General features: G+C 37.2%; 1 protein-coding gene across 2 annotated transcripts in view; it reads right to left on the reverse strand.

The window, feature by feature from the left end:
* Window positions 1–20,605, reverse strand: part of si:ch73-173h19.3 (calcium-binding EGF-like domain-containing protein) — a 73,028-nt gene that overhangs the window by 38,311 nt on the left and 14,112 nt on the right. For both annotated transcript variants that reach the window (XM_010904835.3, XM_010904836.3), the window contains 2 exons: window positions 16,339–16,384; window positions 13,588–13,863 (listed from right to left, as the gene is read on the reverse strand). In XM_010904835.3, the coding sequence (XP_010903137.2) occupies window positions 13,588–13,863; window positions 16,339–16,384 (322 nt within the window). The remainder of the gene's footprint in view (window positions 1–13,587; window positions 13,864–16,338; window positions 16,385–20,605) is intronic.

Here is a 20,605-nt window from a genome sequence, read left to right on the forward strand (position 1 = left end):
ATATCAATAGAACTACAGACGTGGTCAAAATATGCATATAAGTTGTGATTTAGGGTTTGGCTGACTGCCACTATTTAAAATAAAAATGAAGTAGAAATGAATTTCCTTAAAGGTTAAGTTTAATCAAGACATTGTTTGTCACAAGGTAGTTTGGCAGTTGCCTGTGAACATGCTAAATCTGGGTGCTGTAGATATGCTAATACAATCACCCTGGTAAACCATTGCAACATGAGTTGGCGTTTTCTCTCCTACAATTTAGTGAGCAAACCGATTATTTTGTCAGGCATGTGTCAAGAAACTACAGGATATTATAAATGCATGATAGCCAATTTTGCAGACCTGTGGGAAGGTACTGAGGTAAAGTCTAATTGAGAGCTGTTTAGCTATGTCAATATCTATTTGTCAGTAGGTTATAATTTATGTTTTACAAATCCTTCGCACCATCGACCGTGTTGCACATTGATGTCTTTGATTGTGTTTGATAATGTTTGTGTTTTTAACATTTCCATTTAGTTTTTGATAAATATACAGTACACAACTCCTCAAATGGATTCTACATCCATCCCTATTACCAATTCTCTATTAATCATGTCCGTCCTGAAATGCTGGCCAGTGCAGGTTCAGGATGGCGCCTCCTGTGGCCGTATTTTTCATTGTTCTGCTTTCACTCATGGGGTCACTTTCCATTGACTTAATGTAGTGGAAGCAGGGGGGAATGTATGATATGATAATTGATTACAATTGGAAAGAGGTGAATTAAGAGTTCAAAGTGAATCAAATTGGTACATATAAGGAGTTACATGAAAAATCAGGTTCAACCTGTTTGCATAGTTATAACAGAGCATTGTTATTGGTTATGTTTCACATCTTCCATTCCCAGAATTAGTTTATTTGGAAATTGTTTGTGTGATGTAAGGTCTAATGGTTGAATAGAACAGATCTAACCATTTCTGATTTGGCTAACCAAAATCATATCTGACGATCTTATTCTCCTGCTAGTTGTTATCGGGCATAAAGTTAGCACAAGGAATCAAACATCAACCAAGCCAGTTCTGGATAGAAAAGAAAATTTGACATAGACTATTAAGGAAACTTGTCTTAATGGGGTGTAAGCATCACTCTAATGATGGAACTTCTGAGATCCACAAGTTTTCAGGACTGATCTATTGTTTTCATTTTTGGGAGTTGACGGAACAATACCCAGTGGATGAAAGTCTGATGGACTGTTGAACCACACTAATCATTGTTTTGTAGTTATACGTTCAACAGATCGGGACATCACAACCCCTTCTCTGATGATGCATCACGTTACCGACTGGACACAGACAATTGAGTGTGAGTAGCACAACCTATTCAGTGCATAGTTGTGTGTAGGCATCAAAAGTACTGTCCTGAAATGGTTTTAGTCACACCTGACGGATAGGAGCTGCGTACCTTGCTCATTGCCATGGGAATTGCATAAATAATAACAAAGGTCTGTTATTGTGGTAGTATCATATACACGATCATGTGATGGCAATGAGTTACTCTAAAGGAGCAGAACCTAATGCCAAGACTTGCATGTGCAGGGCTGTACAAGTTCTCTAATAAATGGTAAACTCATATGTGGTGTTTTCTGTCTGAACTACAATTTAGTTGAGCAGCAACTCCCTAGAGGGCAAACCAATTTCATTAAGCATCTGCTATGAAACTACAGGAATATAAGATTTTGCAGACCTATGGGGAGGAACGGAAGTGCAATCAAATCTGAGAGCTGTTTAGCTGTGTACAACAAATTTGTCAATAGGTTATATGGTTTGCAATTCCTTTGCACGAGTGACTGTGTTGCACATTTGTTGTTTTTCATTTTGTTTGTAACTGTTTGTGTTCACTTTCTTTTTTTTAATGTATATCCAGTATGCAGCTCCTTATTGAATGAATATTGGATCCATCACTACTACCAATTCTCTATTTTTCATCTGTCCTGAACTGATGGCCAGTGCGGGTTCAAGATGGTGCCTCCTGTGGCCGATTTCTTTGTGATTCTGCTTTCCCTCCTGGTGTCACTTTTCCATTGACTTAATAAAGTGAAAGCAGGGGGGGATGTATGATATGATAATTGATTACAATTGGAAAGAGGTGAACTAAGAGTTCAAAGTGAATCAAATTGGTACATATAAGGAGTTACATGAAAAATCAGGTTCAACCTGTTTGCATAGTTATAACAGAGCATTGGTATTGGTTATGTTTCACATCTTCCATTCCCAGAATTAGTTTATTTGTAAATTGTTTGTGTGATGTAAGGTCTAATGGTTGAATTGATCTGAATTGAGAGTTCAAAGAAAATCGGTGCTTAAAGAGTTACATGAACATTTTGTTTATTCCTGTTTCCATAGTTATAACAGAAAATTGGCGTCTGTTATGGCCCGTTCACAGTATTTGTCTAATTAGTTTTTTTTTTATGGTTGTTAGTTTGATATCAAGTCGAACATGGTTATGGCTGAGTAAAATACATCTTACCATTTTGATTTGGTTAAGTAAAGAAATAACTAATTTGTAGGGATGAATGGTGACTATGAGAATTTGTTTGTTTGATATTTGAATAGAAGTAAACAGGTTAACCCCATGCACTAGGGAATGAGTGGGTAAACAGGTGCAGGGAGCACCTTTTTGTTATTCCTTACATTAAGTTACACTAAGTTTTGCTATATTTTCACTATAACTGAGAAAAAGGTTCTGTTCTAGAAAACCAAGTTTGAGAAGTTTACTTGGTCTAAATTGTTAAGAGAGACACAGCCCCCTGGGGTGCACTACTCACTCACAAACAATTGGGTTGTAGACACCTCTGAACTCCTTAGAAAATAAACGAATTTACTGGTGACATTATCAAAATGGTAATTCTAATTCGGCTATAATGAATAGCTCTCAAACACCAAATAGGTTGGAAGCCAGGTTGACACGTTAGGAGACTATTTGTTTAAAGTAGATATTTTAAGAGAAAATTTTAACTATTGCTTTGAAAGTTTATCTACTTCAGACAAGAGTTGAAAAGTACAAAAAGATAGGAATTAAATCTGGATTCTTTATTTCCCTGTGTAAAAGTAACTTTTACACAGGGACTTTTAAAATTTTGAATAGGTTAATTATTCACAATCAGGACCCTCCCACACCACTTCAGGGCGTAATGGGGGGGGGGGGGGGGTGTCATGATTTATGATAGGGTTACAGAGTGTGTTTAATGTGTCAGGGTTTAGAGAAACTGACACCATGCAACATTTGGTAGAACAACATTAAAGGTTAAATGACGGTTATGTTAGTTGAGCTTCAAGATGATGGGAAATGTTATGATTTGTAATAACATACTTTATCATGTGTGAAACAAGGGTACATTAGATTGTACTTCTGAGACATCAGATCAAATGTAATTATATTTCAAATGAGATCTAGTTAGATGATGAATTGAGAATTATTATGAAATGTTTTTGCAACATAAGCAAACTGTTAATAGATGAGTAATCGGAACAGTAACAAGAAATTGTGTTCTTCTGTTCTATTTTAGTAGTTTAACTATTATGTTAAAATGTAAAACTGTTCCAATCTATTTAGGCAACGGAAGCAGAAAGACTTTGAATATTCAGATATACAAGTTTGTTAACACCAGAAGTGCAGAGCCATTACTACTACTAGAAGCGACTTCAGGGGTCATTTTAACTCATGCGTGTTTTGAATGGGAGGGTGATCGTTAGATGGCCCATCTTGCACGTATATCCAATGCCAATGACTATTAGCGCCGGAAAGAAGGACATTTGACCAAGAGTGACTTAAAAAAAAGGTGTGTTTGCACACGTTTGTATAGTCAGGTTAGGGACCAAACCACCACTGAAAACCGTGAAGTGAAGAATAGCCTTCAAATGCATATAGATGACTTAAAAGATTAAATAATATGTTCAAACCATTGTGTATTGCAAGGTTTATGCAATGGGACAACATATTTATATCCATACATTTGAATGGACATTAGGAAATACAGCTCCAGAAAAATTAAGAGGCCACTCCACCCTAATTTTTCCTTTACAAAAAAGTTGAAAAGGAAAGTTTTGAGTGAGGAACAGAAGTGTTCATTTTGAAGTGGTCTCTTAATTTTAACCCTTCTGTTCCTCACTCAAAAATGTCCTTTGAATCTGACATTTACGGTATGTTACATTGGTCTGCCAAGAATGATCAGAACATTTGTGATGACTATGGAAGTGGCAGAAATTGTGACATTTTGGCATTGATTTTGAAAATATGACTGATCATGCAAATTTTTTTTTAAGGATAGTGATCATATGAAGCAATTTATTATCATATAGTTGTTTGGCTCCTTTTGAAATCATAATGATAACAGAAATCACCCAAATGGCCATGATCAAAAGTTTACATACCCTTGAATGTTTGGCCTTGTTACAGACACACAAGGTAACACACACAGGTGAAAATGGCAATTAAAGGTGAATTTCCAACATCTGTGGCTTTTTAAATTGCAATTAGTGTCTGTGCATTAATAGTCAATGAGTTTGTTAGCTCTCACATGGATGCACTAAGCAGGCTAGATACTGAGCCATGGGGAGCAGAAAAGAACAGTTAGAGTCAGAGTCAAAGACTACCAAAGACTTTGCATGACCTGGAGGCATTTTGCCAAGACGAATGGCCAGCTGTCATTGATGCTAAAGGTGGCAATACACAGTATTAAGAACTAAGGATATGCAAACTTTTGAACAGGGGTCAGTTAATTTTTTTGCGGGACCGCGTTTGCGGAGCCAGCCTAGAAGAGTGAGTGTCTCTTACTGAGTCCATGACTGACTGACTGACTGACTGCTCCTTGTTAAATAGCATAGTGGTTAGAGATGCAGGCTCCGGAAAACAACAGGTCCCGCGTTCGTTTCCCATAACAGTCTAAACGCATTATGCCTGAGGTTCAGGACAGAAAAACGTCCCTTGCTACCACTTTACGCAGCTACGTAACAGGAAGCCTAAAATAAAACAATTCAGTTACCGTTAGTGATGGCCATTCGAGGCTTCATTACCGTTCTTCTAGCAGCAGGATATTATGCTAACAGTGCTAACTCAGATTTCATTTTTCAAAATAAAAGCCATCATTGAACTGTACATTACATTTTATGTTTATTGTTCGTTCCAATGTTATTCTTGTCTGTTGTTTTTCACAGACTAGATTGTTAACTATATTGCCTCAATTATTGCTTTTATTGTGCTAAAGAAAATCTGAGTACTGCCAGCATAATATCCTGCTGCTAAAATAACGTTAATGAAGCCTTGAATGGCCATCACTAGTTATTGTCACCTATATTGATAGATACTGTATCTGTGTAATTCACAAATGGCTAATTAGCTGTTAAAACAGCCAGTGGAAAAAGAGGATTTGTTCAGGATAGACAAAAACCTTGCTGGCTACAACCTTGAGTAGATACAATATGGGAAGCCTATAATGAAACTGTCTACTATATTGTGACTATTTCTGGTGGATTTTCGAATGATTTGTTCGAATTTGTTCAGGATAGACAAACACTTCACTGGCTACACGATTCTCTCATCTTAACACTAGACGAAAAAGTCTGTTATCGTCACCTATATTGATACAGTAGTTATTGTATCAATGTCATTCACAAATGGCTAATAAGCTTTTAAAATGGCCAGTGGCAAAAGCCATAAAGTTCATAGATGCTATTTGTGGTGGAGGTAAACTTAATAAGAAACGTCACTCAGTTTAACACTAGTTAATGGTGTCTAACAAACATTTTTAACTTGGCATGATGTTAATGTGTGAAAATAATATAATGTGAAGAGGCTATACTAATGCCCGGCATGTGTGCAGTTTGGTGGCGTAGTGGTTAACGAAAATGCCTTCATGTGGGCAACCTGGGTTCCATTTTCGAGAGGGCAGCCACGATTAACAAATTTTATTACGGGCCGGCTTGCCTGGTTTCTTGTTTCTTTGTTGCCATGTTTTGTTTTATGATTGTGCCATTCTGTTATGACCTACAGTTGAATGTGAATCTCATAAGAAATAAAAGATGTGTTTTGCCTGTTCCCTCGTTTTCTTTACAAATGGTAAATACAATACCAATTCTCTAAGATTATGGAAACTTTTAAACTGTATGCATACTGTAACACTTGAATGTTTCTCGGGATTATGGTTGTGTTTGTGTGCCAACCAAAGACACGAAGACCATTCAGTTTGGTGTGCTTACTAATCTTGTGCTTGGTGGGTGTTGGTACTGTGTGATTTGTCACAATACAAACAGCTGATTTGTAAATCCAATTAAGCTATCGCATGTAGTTGTCTGTATTTAAGTATGACAGTAAAATTCTGTTTCAAGTAAATTATATTTTCTTCCCTGTTTACGAAAATAAACTGTATAAAGGAGTATTTCGTTTTTATTAGCAATAACCCAGCATGCGTTGCGGTTTGTTCATTTTGTTAATTTGTTTCCAGAAAGTGACAGAGCTTTGTTTTTGTGACATCGGGTAATTATTGTACAGTGGTACAATTTAGAATGTTTTTGGGGGATTATGGGCATGTTGGTATGCCAACCACTGTACAGGTGCTGGTCATGAAATTAGAATATCATCAAATATTACCATGAATACCATGGTCCTTAAACCAGGTACTGGTAGCTTTGGCACTGGGTGCAGGTGTCAAGTCCTGTTGGAAAATGAAATCTGCATCTCGATAAAGTTGGCCAGCAGCAGGAAGCATGAAGTGCTCTAAAACGTCCTGGTAGATGGCTGCATTGACCTTGGACCTCAGAAAACACAATGGACCAACACCAGCAGATGACATGGCGCCCCAAACCATCACTGACTGTGGAAACCTTACACAGTATAGCAGGCATATAACCTATGAAAAACTGTTCTGGTTTTATAAAGCCATTTATATTTTCGATGCATCCCAATAGTGTACTTAGATTCCCGACGGTAATTAGTTTTCTTGCCTTGATCTGCAAATGTGATTGGAAATGTGCTTTATTTAGAGATGTGACCACTAAGCTACAAAAAATATGTAACATCTGTAGTCAAGTGCACCTTTAATTATAGCCATGGCAGTTAAATTAAAATGAAATCTGAGTTTTAATTTAACAACAACAAATGGTTAGGCTATATGCCCGTGCCCTACCAAAGTTAACATACTTCTACAGTACGAATAGGGAGGGTATTTTCAAAATAAATGAACATCTGGAAAGATATTGGTTTTATTGTTGCCACTTGTAATAGTATTTTGATAATCAAAATTAAACAATTCTAAGATAAATGGTTTGCTCAATCATTGATGATAATACACATACTTAAGTAAACACACTTTTGAAAATGATAATGATTATCTCTTCTGAGGCCATCTTTATCTTACAACAAGCAAAAGGAGAATTAATGAATATGCTCTGTGCTGGGGAAGACTGATACACTTCCATTCAGTTATATTTACCATACAATTACGCTAGATTTATTACATTCTGAAATATTCAAACAACTACCCAGTTACACTGTTTGGTGCTAAAGGTGTTGTACTGTTCTGATAGTAATAGGAATTTTGAAGTATCCATATTTATCTGATGCAGAAAATAGTATTTTAATACCAATTGAGGAACATGTCCTGAAAACTATTGCAATGTAACATAAATAAGTAAATTCAGTTTGGCCAAATAGTGGCAGCATAATAGCCACTATTTGTTCTTAGTCAATCAGTGAGTCACTCAGTTGTTCTTTGTCACTCAGGGATAATACATTTGGTACACATGAACAGGGTTGTGCTTTTACTTTATATATTAATAATATTTCAAATTGGCTACTATAGGATAGGAAAACCCATAGATGTCATATTGCTTGCAACAATGGATATAAGTAGAAAAGAATTAGCAATCTGGCTAGTAGAAGCTTCAATGCTGAAACCTGTTAAATGCTGCTTGCAGCTTTGATTAGGTGTAATTGACAAAGGCAAAGCACTTCTATAGATTTCTCCCATATTTCTTCTTATTATTATTATTAGGTGTGCTTGCCAAAGGAATAGTACATATATAGATTTCTGCTATAGTACTTCTTATTATTATTATTCCTCCAGCTCTAGAGCCTGAACGGTAAAAGCTATAAACATGAAGCCAACTCTCAAAAGTCCCAAATGCTCGAACTCGAGTTGCTTGAGCAGATCTTTTTGATAGATTTTATACTTAAACTATATCAATATTGAAATGAGCCACCAATGTATGTCAATGGCAAAAAAGTTAAAAAACATCTATGTCTTTTAAGCCATCAAGTCCAAACCACCGCTAAGCAGTTCTGACTGGCCCAACTTGAGTTGGTTGTATTTAGATTTGATACTATGTTTACTTTTGTAATTATAAACAGTAAAACTTGCATAAATTAACATGTTTCAATTCAAAATGTTCATGCTTTATGGCCAGTCAGCCTTTGATAACAACTTTAAAGGTTTGAGGATATCCTAAAAAATAAATATATTACATGTTTAAAAAGAAAAACACTTAAACAACATCTTCTCAAAGAATGATGTGCTCTGTTCTCTTGGTCCTGGTTAAAATTCTAGCAGCAGCATTCTGAACAGTTGTTTTACAGTCTTTTTGGGGAGCCCAGGTAAGAAGCCATTACAGTAGTCAACCCTACTAGAGATAAAAGCATGGATGAGCTTCTCTTGGTCTTTTTGGGACACCAAGCCCTTGATTCTGGCTATATTTTTAAGATGATAGAATGCTGTTTTGGTGACTGCTTTGATATGACTGTGAGGTCTGAGTCTATCTGAACACCTAGATTACACACTTGGTCCCTGGTTTTAAGGGCCCAAGAATCCAGCTCTTTACTAATACTAGTTATTTTATTTTTGTTGCCAAACACAACAATCTGTTTTATCTTGGTTTGATTGTAGCCAATTTTGGTTCATCCAGGTATTTATGTGCTCTATACAGTGACACAGAGAGTCTATTGAGATGTTATCATACAGTTCGAGAGCCATATATATTTGAGTATCATGAGCATAGCTATGGTAGTTAATGTCATTGTTCTGTAGAATTTGTCCCAGAGGTATCATATAGAGATTGAACAGAAGTGGTCTGAGAACTGAGCCCTGGGGAACTATGCATGTCATAGCCACCTTATCAGATCCATGATTTCAAATGGTGACAAAGTAACTCCGGCCATCTAGATCACACACATTCTCTTGTCTATTGAAACACCAATACACCGCCTCATACACAAACTCGCATACTCTCCACATACAAACAAATTTGAGATTTGCTAGGGATGTTAACCAGTTCATGGTGTGTCTTAGACCAGGCCCAGCTCTAGAACAAACATGTTGGAAGGGCATTTCATTTTCATAGGCAGACAGTTTTTCCTACTTAAAGTAAAATAGTACTACAGCATGAAGGATGGAAAACAAATATTTTGCACACTGAGGCTATATAATAACAAATATACACAGCTGTCAATTGAAATTAAAAGCTTTTAGTAACTGCATTAGTTACGCATTCTTTGTAGCTTAGTGATCACCTCTCTTAAGAAAGCACATCTTTTATCGCATTTGCAGATGAAGGCAAGAAAGCTACAATCCCAACAATTAGTTCAGTACAGTATTGGGAAGCATCTTACCCAAACTTCATTTCTGGGAAAAGCATTCTCACTCGGGGGACATTGCCCCCCTTGCCTCCGGGTCTGTCTTCGACACTTGATTTCTACCATCTCCTCTTTCTCCTGACCCTCCCAAACCCAAGACACACTCTCCTCTCTACACTATTACACACAAATGATTTACTCTATTCACTCACAATCCACACTGTCCTCCCCAAGACACGCTTCTCGCGCTCCACAAACACAAGTTCTCTCTTCTCTCCACATGCATATTCCTCCACCACTATCCTCTCCCTCCCTCCACGTACACCCTTCTCGCTTTACACACTAATATCTCAACAATTAATCATGAAAAATTTCATTTATTTGTTGAATAGGAGCTTGAGCACAAATTAGGCCTACCTGGCCTGTGTACATGTGTAGGCTATAAACGTGTGTGCGGGTATCTGACAGTAGGCTAATTTAAATGAATGTCTCTCAAGAGTTAAGGTTCTTCTATATTATCATCACCTCACACACATAGTCACCAGTGTTTTGGGCTATTCATTGCGATGGAGAATGATACAAAGAATAAACAGTAGGCTAGTCTAACCACTACACTTAGTAGCTTACAAAAAAAAGATTCTGATCACGTCTCCACTTCCCGCTACATGCAAATACCTGTCCATTCCGTTACTGTGGAAAAAAAGCTGTTGAAACAATGCTGAGCTCACACAAACCAATGATATGTATCCTAGAAGACAGCAACGAGAGAAAAAAACTTACCAAACCGCAAATTGTAGAAAATATGAATAGGATATATACATTGATACATATAACTCTATAACATATATTCTAATTATAATTTTTGTTATATTGTAGGCTAATTGTTAACGCTATACTACTGAAAATAACAAGAGAAGACAAATAGAATATCATATCCATCTGCATGATCTGCACAATACATGATGCGCACAACATAACGGGGAGCTGTTATAATGAACTATAAAGTTATTATAAAGAATCGAAACATATACAATATCCTTAGCTAATCAGGCATATAAAATGCACACAAGTTAGTACCGGTAAGAAATAAAATCTATTTTCAAGTGGCTTGAAAAATCTCTTGCCAGTCACCAAAATGTTCCTGACTACTTGTTTTAACTGGTGGAGTGCATATCTAATTTGTATACCTCATATCTCATATCTTAATGCATGTCTTCCACAATGACGACATTTCCAACCCAACTGACCTAAAATGCTGATTCGTTGTGTACATGCCTCAATCTCCAGGAGGTACATAATTGCCTCAAGAACCTAATGTCCGCCATCTTGGATTTTTTTGTACATCAAAAATTCTGTGAAACCTATAAAACTTAAATTCATCTCTGTAACTTCAACAGTAACTCTGATTGACCTGTCCGGCAGAAAACGTCTTATACATAACTCCCTATAGGGTGTTCACAGCTAAGAGGAAAAATACATGATGGCGGACAAAATGGCTGATCAGCATGAAACAAATGCATTCATCAACTTCATGTGTGCATTACATTATACCAGACCAGTTTCCTCCCCATGGGGCACCACAGGCCACACCCTAATAAAAAAAAAATCACAATTACACTATTTCCACCCTGATTGACCTAGAATGCTATTTTTTTGTGTACATGCCTCATTACCCAGGAGGTGCAAAACTTCCTCAAGTCTGCCATCATGGATATTTTGTACAGTGAAAATGTAATGAAACCTATAAAGTATATCTTAAAATCAACAATAACTCTGATTGACCTGGCCAGTGGCATACGTGTCTTATAAGTGTCACCCTATAGGGTGTTTAAAGCTAAGAGATATAATACAAGATGGCGGACAATACAGCTGACCACAGTAAAAAATATATTAAAGTGCCATGGGATTATTTCTGCTGCCATATGCTTACAATGTTGTTATGACTGTTTCCCCATGCTCACCAAGTCATAGGAGAACCCAATCTCATGGTTGCTACAGTAGCAACTATATTATTTCAATTATTCTTCTACATTTATATAGAAAGAGGTTGATAGCTCTGTCCCCTGTGGCTCGCTGTTCGTAAATCTTTGTACATTTGTAGAAGGAGGAGGCTCAAAGGGCCTCAGGCGTTATTGCACCTATACACCACACGGTGGCATTTGAACATTTAAAAACTCATTTTCTGAACCGAATGTCATAGAGTTGTGCACCCAGGTTCCAGATATGCCCCTTCTCATGCCATATAAAAAAGAATGTCGGGTGCATAAAAACTGCCATCTTAGATTTCCCAACATTTTGAATTTTGTGAATAACACCTAAGCGACCTAACATCTGAAATCTCCTCAGTGACCGTTGAATGGATTTGCATGCCGTTTGATGTGAAGGGCTTTCAGACCATTATCTTCAAAAGTTCTATAAGGTAAGTTGATATGTAAAACAAAATGGCCACAATCAGCGATTGAATTTGACATGTGTGTCTCAATCTTTATATGTCTATAAATCCCAAACAGAATTTCCCAGAGCTACACCGAATGCTATACTGGTAAACACCTAGGCCAGGAATGACGCACAGCTAGCCCTCAGGGTGGCGCTACAAACGTCACAGATGTTGGGAAATTACCCCAAAATCAACAATATAACTTAAGAGACATGAACCTTTTTGGAGATGTTAATCACTAGCTGAGGTTTCTTTGACACACTACACCGATACACATTATAACGGTGCTATTGAAGCCATATAGTTTAGAGATAGGAAATTTGCTCCACGCTACAACACAATATTTTCTCTCTTGCCACACAATCCACACTTCCCTTCCCCAGCTCCTCCCCAAGGCTTACTCTACTCTCTGCACATATTCCTGGCTTACACTCTTCTCCCTCCCTCCAAATAGACTTTCTCTCGTCTGTCTTTACACAATGTTTAATATCTAAAAAAATTATAATCACACACACATTCTCCTGTCAGTCAACATACAGTCATTCCTCTTTCCATCCCCACTCCTCCCCCCACACACAAACTGACCTTTACCTCTACAAACAACACACACACATTCTCCCTTCTGTACATCCATTGTTTCATCAATTTTAAATCAGCAGTTGATAATCTAGTCCACTAATACTGAAATGCAACATTTAATTTATTATAGCAAACATGCATTGTCTGTTTAATTGAAATATGATCATGCTGAGGGGCAGGCCTATTCTATCTGCCATTGGCCAAATTGTCTGACTATTTTACATAAGTTACCCATGATCTAACAGCTCTTTGTGTTCTGTGTGGTTATATGTGTTAGCTAGTTATTAGCTACTGTAACTAACTAGCAAGTTGATTAGAAACAGGCCCAATTCTTGACAGCAAACTAACATTAGTCTTCTCACTAAATGTAAATAATCTTTGTATTGCTCTTACGAATGGAACAGATGCAATGTGTCTAATGTCACCTAGATGACTTTCAACTTTAATGGCTTGAGCTACTAGACCAGAACAAGGCAAGAAGGCAGGTTTTTTCATTAGTTTTAGCTATTCTATATTTACCTTCCAAGTCCTACAAGTCCAAGTCAAGTCTCAAGTCTTTTGAACAGATTGCAGGTCAAGTCACAAGTCAATTTATTGGTGACTTAAGTGCGACTCAAGTCGGACTCAAGACTCAAGTCTGCGACTTGAGTCACCAACTCTGACTTATACACATGTTTATTTATATTTAAGGAACAGACACAAGGGGGTGTGGTATATGGAAAATATACCACGACTAAGACCTGTTCTCAGACACAATGTTTTGCAGAGCACCTGGATACAGTGCATAGCTGTGGTATACTGGCAACACACACTTGAGATGTCTTATTGCTATAATAAACCACTTACCAATACAATTACACCAATAAAAAGTGATATGATGTTCCACCCATGGTATACATTCTTCTATAAACTGGGTGGTTTGAATCCTGAATGCTGTTTGGCGGATAGCTGTGGTATATGAGAGCATATATGCTTACCTCGGCAATAGTTGAGCTCATCCACCACAAACCCTGTAGAACACTGCATGGTGCTTTGACTGTGGATGAAGCTCTGGGTCCTCTGTCCGGCAGACCCAGCAGGAACTGGTGCAGGAGGGGGATGTTCTTGTACCACAGGGGCCAAGGTTGGCTCTTCGTCACCATTACTGACTATAATCTTGGCATTCTGGGGCAGGCAGAAGTAGCCTCCGAAATGGTTGATGCACCTCATGCCACCTTTGCAGGCATCAGGCACCGTGGCACACTCGTTAATGTCTGAAAAAAGAGTGAATTGTGTTCAGTAACGGTCAAACTGGGATTTGAACAGTAGGCCAAGGTCTGTTCCCTCACAACTTTTGGAAGGATTTAACTGAGCTTGCCTTGGTGCAATGTAGCCAATAAAAAAAAGTTACAAAATTGTAAACCTGATCCACAAAATGAACTAAATTTCAACGTTTATAATTGTATTCTTAATATTTTATCTACAAGCAGTGGATACAATGCCAATAGAATAGATAATAATTAATAAATAAATATTATATGGAGATGTATTTTTTGATAAAAAATAATAAAGAAATCTAATAAAAGATTTGTTGTGTACAACGACTGGCCTTCGAAAAATATCTTTTGTAAAAGAAAAGAATACTAATACAATGGACCACAACATCCACCATCAATATACTGAGTAGGACTCAATCTAAATTTGTCTTCAACAGGGTAATTAAAATATTTGTCTGTAACGTCAACGTCAACGTTCACTTTCAGCCTATAATTTCGGTATGACAAAGAGTGCATAACCTGAACCAGTTATTCAATCACGCCTTCCAGATGATATAATTACTGCACAACCCTGGACACATTGATTCTCCTTTGTTCATTTTGCTGAAACAAAGGTCTTATTATGATAAAGAAATATAGATATTTCTTTCCATGGAACACTTTCTTTTACTACCTGATTTCAGTTCCCTTTTTCAATGCAGCCCTAGCACCATAAGGTAATTAGCCTATTTGGAAGATTGGGTGTGCAGTAGCTGAGTAAACAAACAGGTATCACCACACACCTCAGTCCTTTTCTTCCACATTCACTCTTTGAGGTTCAGAGTGAACTTCAAGAAGCTGTCTGGCACCATCTCAGAATTATTTTCTTTCATGGTCATGGTCATGCCTCAAAGTACTGGTCAAAGTACTCATCAAATGGACAGAACAATAACTGACTTACACATCTGAACCAGGCTGTACTGGTGAGCAACAAACAGCAGGAAGATGCTGGCCCATATCAACAGACCCGTTCCCTCTCCTGGTTAATTATGGCACCCTTCTGTCTAACTTGGAACAATGTACACCTTTGCCCCCTACATGCGATTTATCCTTTTTGTACCCATTTCAGTGAATCTGGTGAAAAAGGGGTCCCTGGTGTTTATGTAATTGATTCTTGTGACCCCATGTTGGCCAAAGAAATCTTCCTGTGTAAAAATACATAGCACCCTTAGGTAAGCACCCCTTGGTCATGCTTTTTTGTGAGGAAATGCCTGGAATTTGGCTTTGGTTCTGGGTGTACTCTGCATGGCTCCTTTTAAACTATTCTATTCTGTGGACCTTAGGATGCTCTCCCACTTTTCGTATTGGGCACTCTGTACAAGGTTGACTGTGGCATAAATCCTAGCCCTTGTGAGCTGGACTTCACCTCACACAGTTGTAAGGTTTTACACAATGTGTTCCCATCTGAGCACATAGTGTGATCACCTGGGGCAGGAGTGGGTCAATATGTAGCCTGCATATTCTGCGTTGCCCCAGTAGACCATTAGTGTGTCCAGATGCTGTGTTCCTTCTCTCCAACTTAGAGACTTGATTATACTTCCCCATATGTTTCCTACCATGTAATCGACAAAATGAAAAGGTAAATATCCATAATCCCAGTTTCATCACAAGGGCCTCACACCGACAAGTTGTGTTGAAAAGCAAACAGACCTAAATCAAAGTGGCTTGGGTCAAGCTGTAAATTTTTTCACCTGTAAGGTGCAGCTTCTACATGGATTAAAGCCTTTATTGGCACTGAAAGGCATGATTTAATTTTGTAATCAGGTTGTACATGTGGAAAGCAGATGTGTAAAAAGTAATAGTATTTGGCTGTGTTCAGTGGTTTTGGGAAGTTCCTAATGAAAAGTAAGTTGAAAAAGTTAAGGGAGTTCATAATTAAGTTTCAAGTAAAACAATTTCACCTGTAAGGGGCAGCTGCCACGTTGATTAAAGTCTGTATTGTCACAGAAAGGCGTGATTTAATTTTGTAATCAGGTTGTACACATGGAACGTAGATGTGTAAAAAGTACAAAGTAAACGTTTTTGGCTGTGTTTAGTGGTTTTGGGAAGTTCCTATTGAAAAGTTAAAAGACAAGGTAAAGGGAGCTCAGGATTAACCAGTGAACTTAATAAATAATAGTTTACTTTTTATTTATTTGATCACTGGTTAGTTGTGAACTCCATTTACCTGTTAATTTAGGTCTTAAATATAAACTTCACTTTGTACTTTAACACCTGTGACGGAAAGGCACATTCCCCATATATCACAACATATTCAGTCCCTCAGGGAACCAAGATTATGTACATAATCACTTTGCACCCAGTTCAGAATGAGCCCTCATTGGTATTGAAAGATGATAAGAGTATACTCCATTATGTGGCATAAATTATTCCCATCTAATCAAATATTAACCAATCTTTTCAAAGATTTGACTAGAGTTCATCACTTCTTACCTTTGCATTCTTGTCGATCAATGTCAAATTCATAGCCATCTGTACACTGTAAATAGAAACAAAGTTGACTGATCTTAGTGGTCTTCAAACCTGTTCCTCACCATGTAGCTTTCCAATCTTATGTACCCCATCTGCTTATAAGAAGTAGATGATCAATAAACTAAAGCAGGTTAGTTAACTGGGGAGGGAGCTACAGGAGGGTAGCACTTCCAGGAAAATGGTTGGAGACCACAGATGAAAGTAGATAAATATCTAAATAAAGACACAACAAATGCTTTAATGGATTGCACCACTACCACTATGTCTTGTTGTTGCTATTGTTTTAGTGGTCCAAAAGTTGTAGCCATTTTAATGGTCCAAAAGTTGAATGGGGCTATATAAACATGGGTTGTATACTATTGCATCTAAATTATGGTGACTTTGACATACGATGACATTGCAAAAATAGGGAAATTGTAAAAGAAATGTAGCATTTCTTTTAGACAGATAGCAGTGTTTTCATTAGCTAGCACAGTTGTTAAAAATTGCCAGATATGTTAACATAAGCTAATATTTACAGATTTAGCTAGCTACTTAACATTATACTCCACCCAAACTCAATGTTGTGAAAATTATAACAGATGGTATAGCTTTTATTTCACTGTCTTATTTACAGAGAGTAGTGTTTTCAACCCTTTCAATGCACTTTAAACCAAATCAGCATCAGCATTCCCTGAGGACACATTGAGTAGAATGTGCAGTGGTAAGCAGCCCTCAAACAAATGTGAAGGACATTATTGTGACAAAACCCATGCAACCCATGTATAGACCAAAAGAGATTACAATCTGGATTGTTTCACTAGTCACTGTCACAACCCACTAATTTGGGTGAAAAATCTTACTTAATTATATGCTACTACACAATTGCTGGCTTGGTAGTCTTACCCTTTGTTATGCCACCTTGAGTATGTATATGAGGAAATAAGACAGACAGCAATAAGGAGTGAGCTTGGAGAACACCTGTGTCTCCCTGATTCCCCCAAAACAATATGTTTAGTCTGTCGCCATCCAGGGAGGAATGTCTGCTCTCCTCACTCGCTCTCATCTGACTCATGAGACTTGCCGCTGGCCTGTGTGTGCACGGGCATGTGTTGCCTAAAGTTTTCCTGATTCCAGACTCATGTTATTACCTCCATAATTCATCAAGTCAAAAAACAACACTGACTACCGTCATTAGTTGAAAGACAACCATAAAATATGCCTCAAATAATGGCAATGGATTTCCACAAAAAAACATGCCAGTGCAACACAATCTAGGCTAAATCCATTCCAAGCCCTCTTTTCATGTTTATGAACCTTTGCTTGGTACTTGAATCAGGGTATGGATAAACTTACATTCCAGAAATGAATAAAGGATTGAGAATTGTTCCATCTGAAAATAAGACAAACTGATATGTTTGGCATCTGGCATATGTTGTTCTCCACACCGGCCAACAATTAGGATGAAGTGCCTCACTCAAAAAGACAATCACAGATTTTTCATCATCACCTGGGATTTAAATCAGAAACCTTTAGGTTACTGGTCCAACACTCTAAGCTATAGGCTATTTGCTTCCCCGGATTTTATCTAATTTACTTGAATATCCAATTTGAAATGAATGCTGCAAGCAGTGTTGGGTGGGGTTCAGTATTAAGCTACTATTGGCCTTATTGAAAAACTTTACTTCTGAGAGAAACATAAGTACCAAATATCCATAGTTGCACATAATTATGCATGGATGATTATCTCTGTTCGATGATGCACATGAATGGCCAAATTGATCCATATTTAATAAATTTTCTTGATTCATAACCCTGAGCATGTTTGCCAAATGTAATCACGCTGAGTGACACTGATCAAGAGATCCCATTATGTAGCCATTATCGTGCCACCAAGTGGACAAACTGAATGTACTTTCAAGTCTTTCATACTTTTAGTGTTTTGAACATCTACATCAATTGATATTATGATATGGTTATTCATGTATGATTTATATGGATGTATGTGCAAGACAACACCCACAACACAACTAACCCTTTGTGTTGGTTAATAGCAGCCATGTTTTCTTAACATACAGGCTGGTATTTTACCATTTTGAAAGATCTTTGGCATTGGTACTTAGTAGTAGTGGTAGTGTTTTAAGCACAACAACCGTCATATTTAAAAAATGAAATATTGATATCATGTTAATAATACACATATCGAATTCACTAGGCAAATATGAAGTTGCATTTTTCCTAAATCTCCTCTCGGTGGTTCAATAGCTTATTCATGTCACCTATAGACAAACAATGCATGTGCTTAAACTACAAGTCTGTACCTATACACTGGCATTTAAAAAAACTCGTTATCCCCACCAGAACCCTGAGAGAGATCCGCATAGATGTGCCGTTTTCATAGCCTATTCACTAGGCGAAAATTACATGATATCACTATTATTATTTAATATTTTCGCAAATATAGATATATAGATCGCAATAATATTGTTATCGTGAATTATTTTGGCCATGATAATCGTATAGTGCACATAGCATATTCTAGACTGGGACCCAAACATGGCATTGTACAAGGCAAAGCTAATTTTATTCATTTTTGTTTTGGTTTTTATTTATGTCCATTTTATGCCCAGTCTGTGAATATGGATAGAGAAACCATACAGACTTGGTTTGTCGACTGTGTCATGTTAACTATGCATGCCTATGCGTTTACTAGCAGTGACACACAAGAAGTCTGTGAACCAACTAGTGGAACTAACCCACCTGTTTAGATTGTATGTGTATTGCGCCATACATTTGTGCTCAAATGTTTGTATACCCTTGGAGAATTGGTAATATATGTACCATGTGTAAAGAAAACATGAGGGAGCAGGCAAAACACGTCTTTTATTTCTTATGAGATTCACATTCAACTGTAGGTCATAACAGAATGGCACGATCATGAAACAAAACATGGCAAACAAAGAAAAAATGAACTGACCCCTATTGATAATAATGCATACCATTAGTTCTTAATATTGTGTATTTTCCCCTTTAGCATCAATGACAGTGTGCAGTCTTTTATAATAGTTGTCTATGAGGCCCCGAATTCTTGCAGATGTTATAGCTGCCCATTTGTCTTGGCAAAATGCCTTTATGTGACCATAAAGCTCTATTTTGGTCTTGTCACTCCAAATTACAGTGTGCCAAATGCTGTGAGGTGTGTCAAGGTGATGATAGGCATATTGTAACTGGGCTTTTTGTGGCATTGGCACAGTAAAGGCTTCTTTCTGGCAACTCGACCATGCAGCTCATTTTTGTTCAAGTATCGTCGTATTTTGCTCCTTGACACAACCACACATCTTTTTCCAGAGCAGCATGTATTTCTCCTGAGGTTACCTGTGGGTTTCTCTTTGTATCCCAAACAATTCGTCTGGCAGTTATGGCTGAAATCTTTCTTGGTCTACCTGACCTTGGCTTGGTATCAAGATATCCCTAAATTTTCCACTTCTTAACAAGTGATTGAACAGTACTGACTGGCATTTGCAAGGCTTTGGATATATTTTTATATCCATTTCCATCTTTATAAAGTTCCATTACCTTCAGGTCTTTTGACTGTCATTTTCTGCTCCCCATGGCTCAGTATCTAGACTGCTCAGTGTATCCACGGGAGAGCTAACAAACTCTTTCACTATTTATACACAGACACTAATTGCAATTTAAAAAGCCACAGGTGTGGGAAATTCACCTTTAATTGACATTTTCACCTGTGTGTGTCACCTTGTGTGTCTGTAATAAGGCCAAACATTCAAGGGTATGTAAACTTTTGATCAGGGCCATTTGGGTGATTTCTATTATCATTATGATTTCAAAAGGAACCAAACAACTATTTGATAATAAATGACTTCATATGATCACTATCCTTGAATAAAAATATGGTCAGTCATAATTTCAAAATCAATTTCTGTAACCATAAATATATTAACTCAATTATTTCATAATCAAGCTTTTATATGTCACATCAAATGCAAAGTATATTAATGAAGAGATGATACTGATATTTATTGTAATATTTTGATAACTATTTATATCAAATGTATATAAATAGAAATTGCTTGTATCAGCTCATGTCTCACATCACATGCAAACAGAGTTGGGTAGTTACCTGTCCACATTTGTAATCAGTAATGTCACTTTTTGCTTTTCAGTAACATCATTTGATTAGAAAGGATTTTTTTTTGATTACTTTCATATTAAGAGGCATTAAAAAACA

The sequence above is a fragment of the Esox lucius genome, chromosome 9 (assembly GCF_011004845.1).
Source record: "Esox lucius isolate fEsoLuc1 chromosome 9, fEsoLuc1.pri, whole genome shotgun sequence".
Lineage (NCBI taxonomy): Eukaryota > Metazoa > Chordata > Actinopteri > Esociformes > Esocidae > Esox > Esox lucius.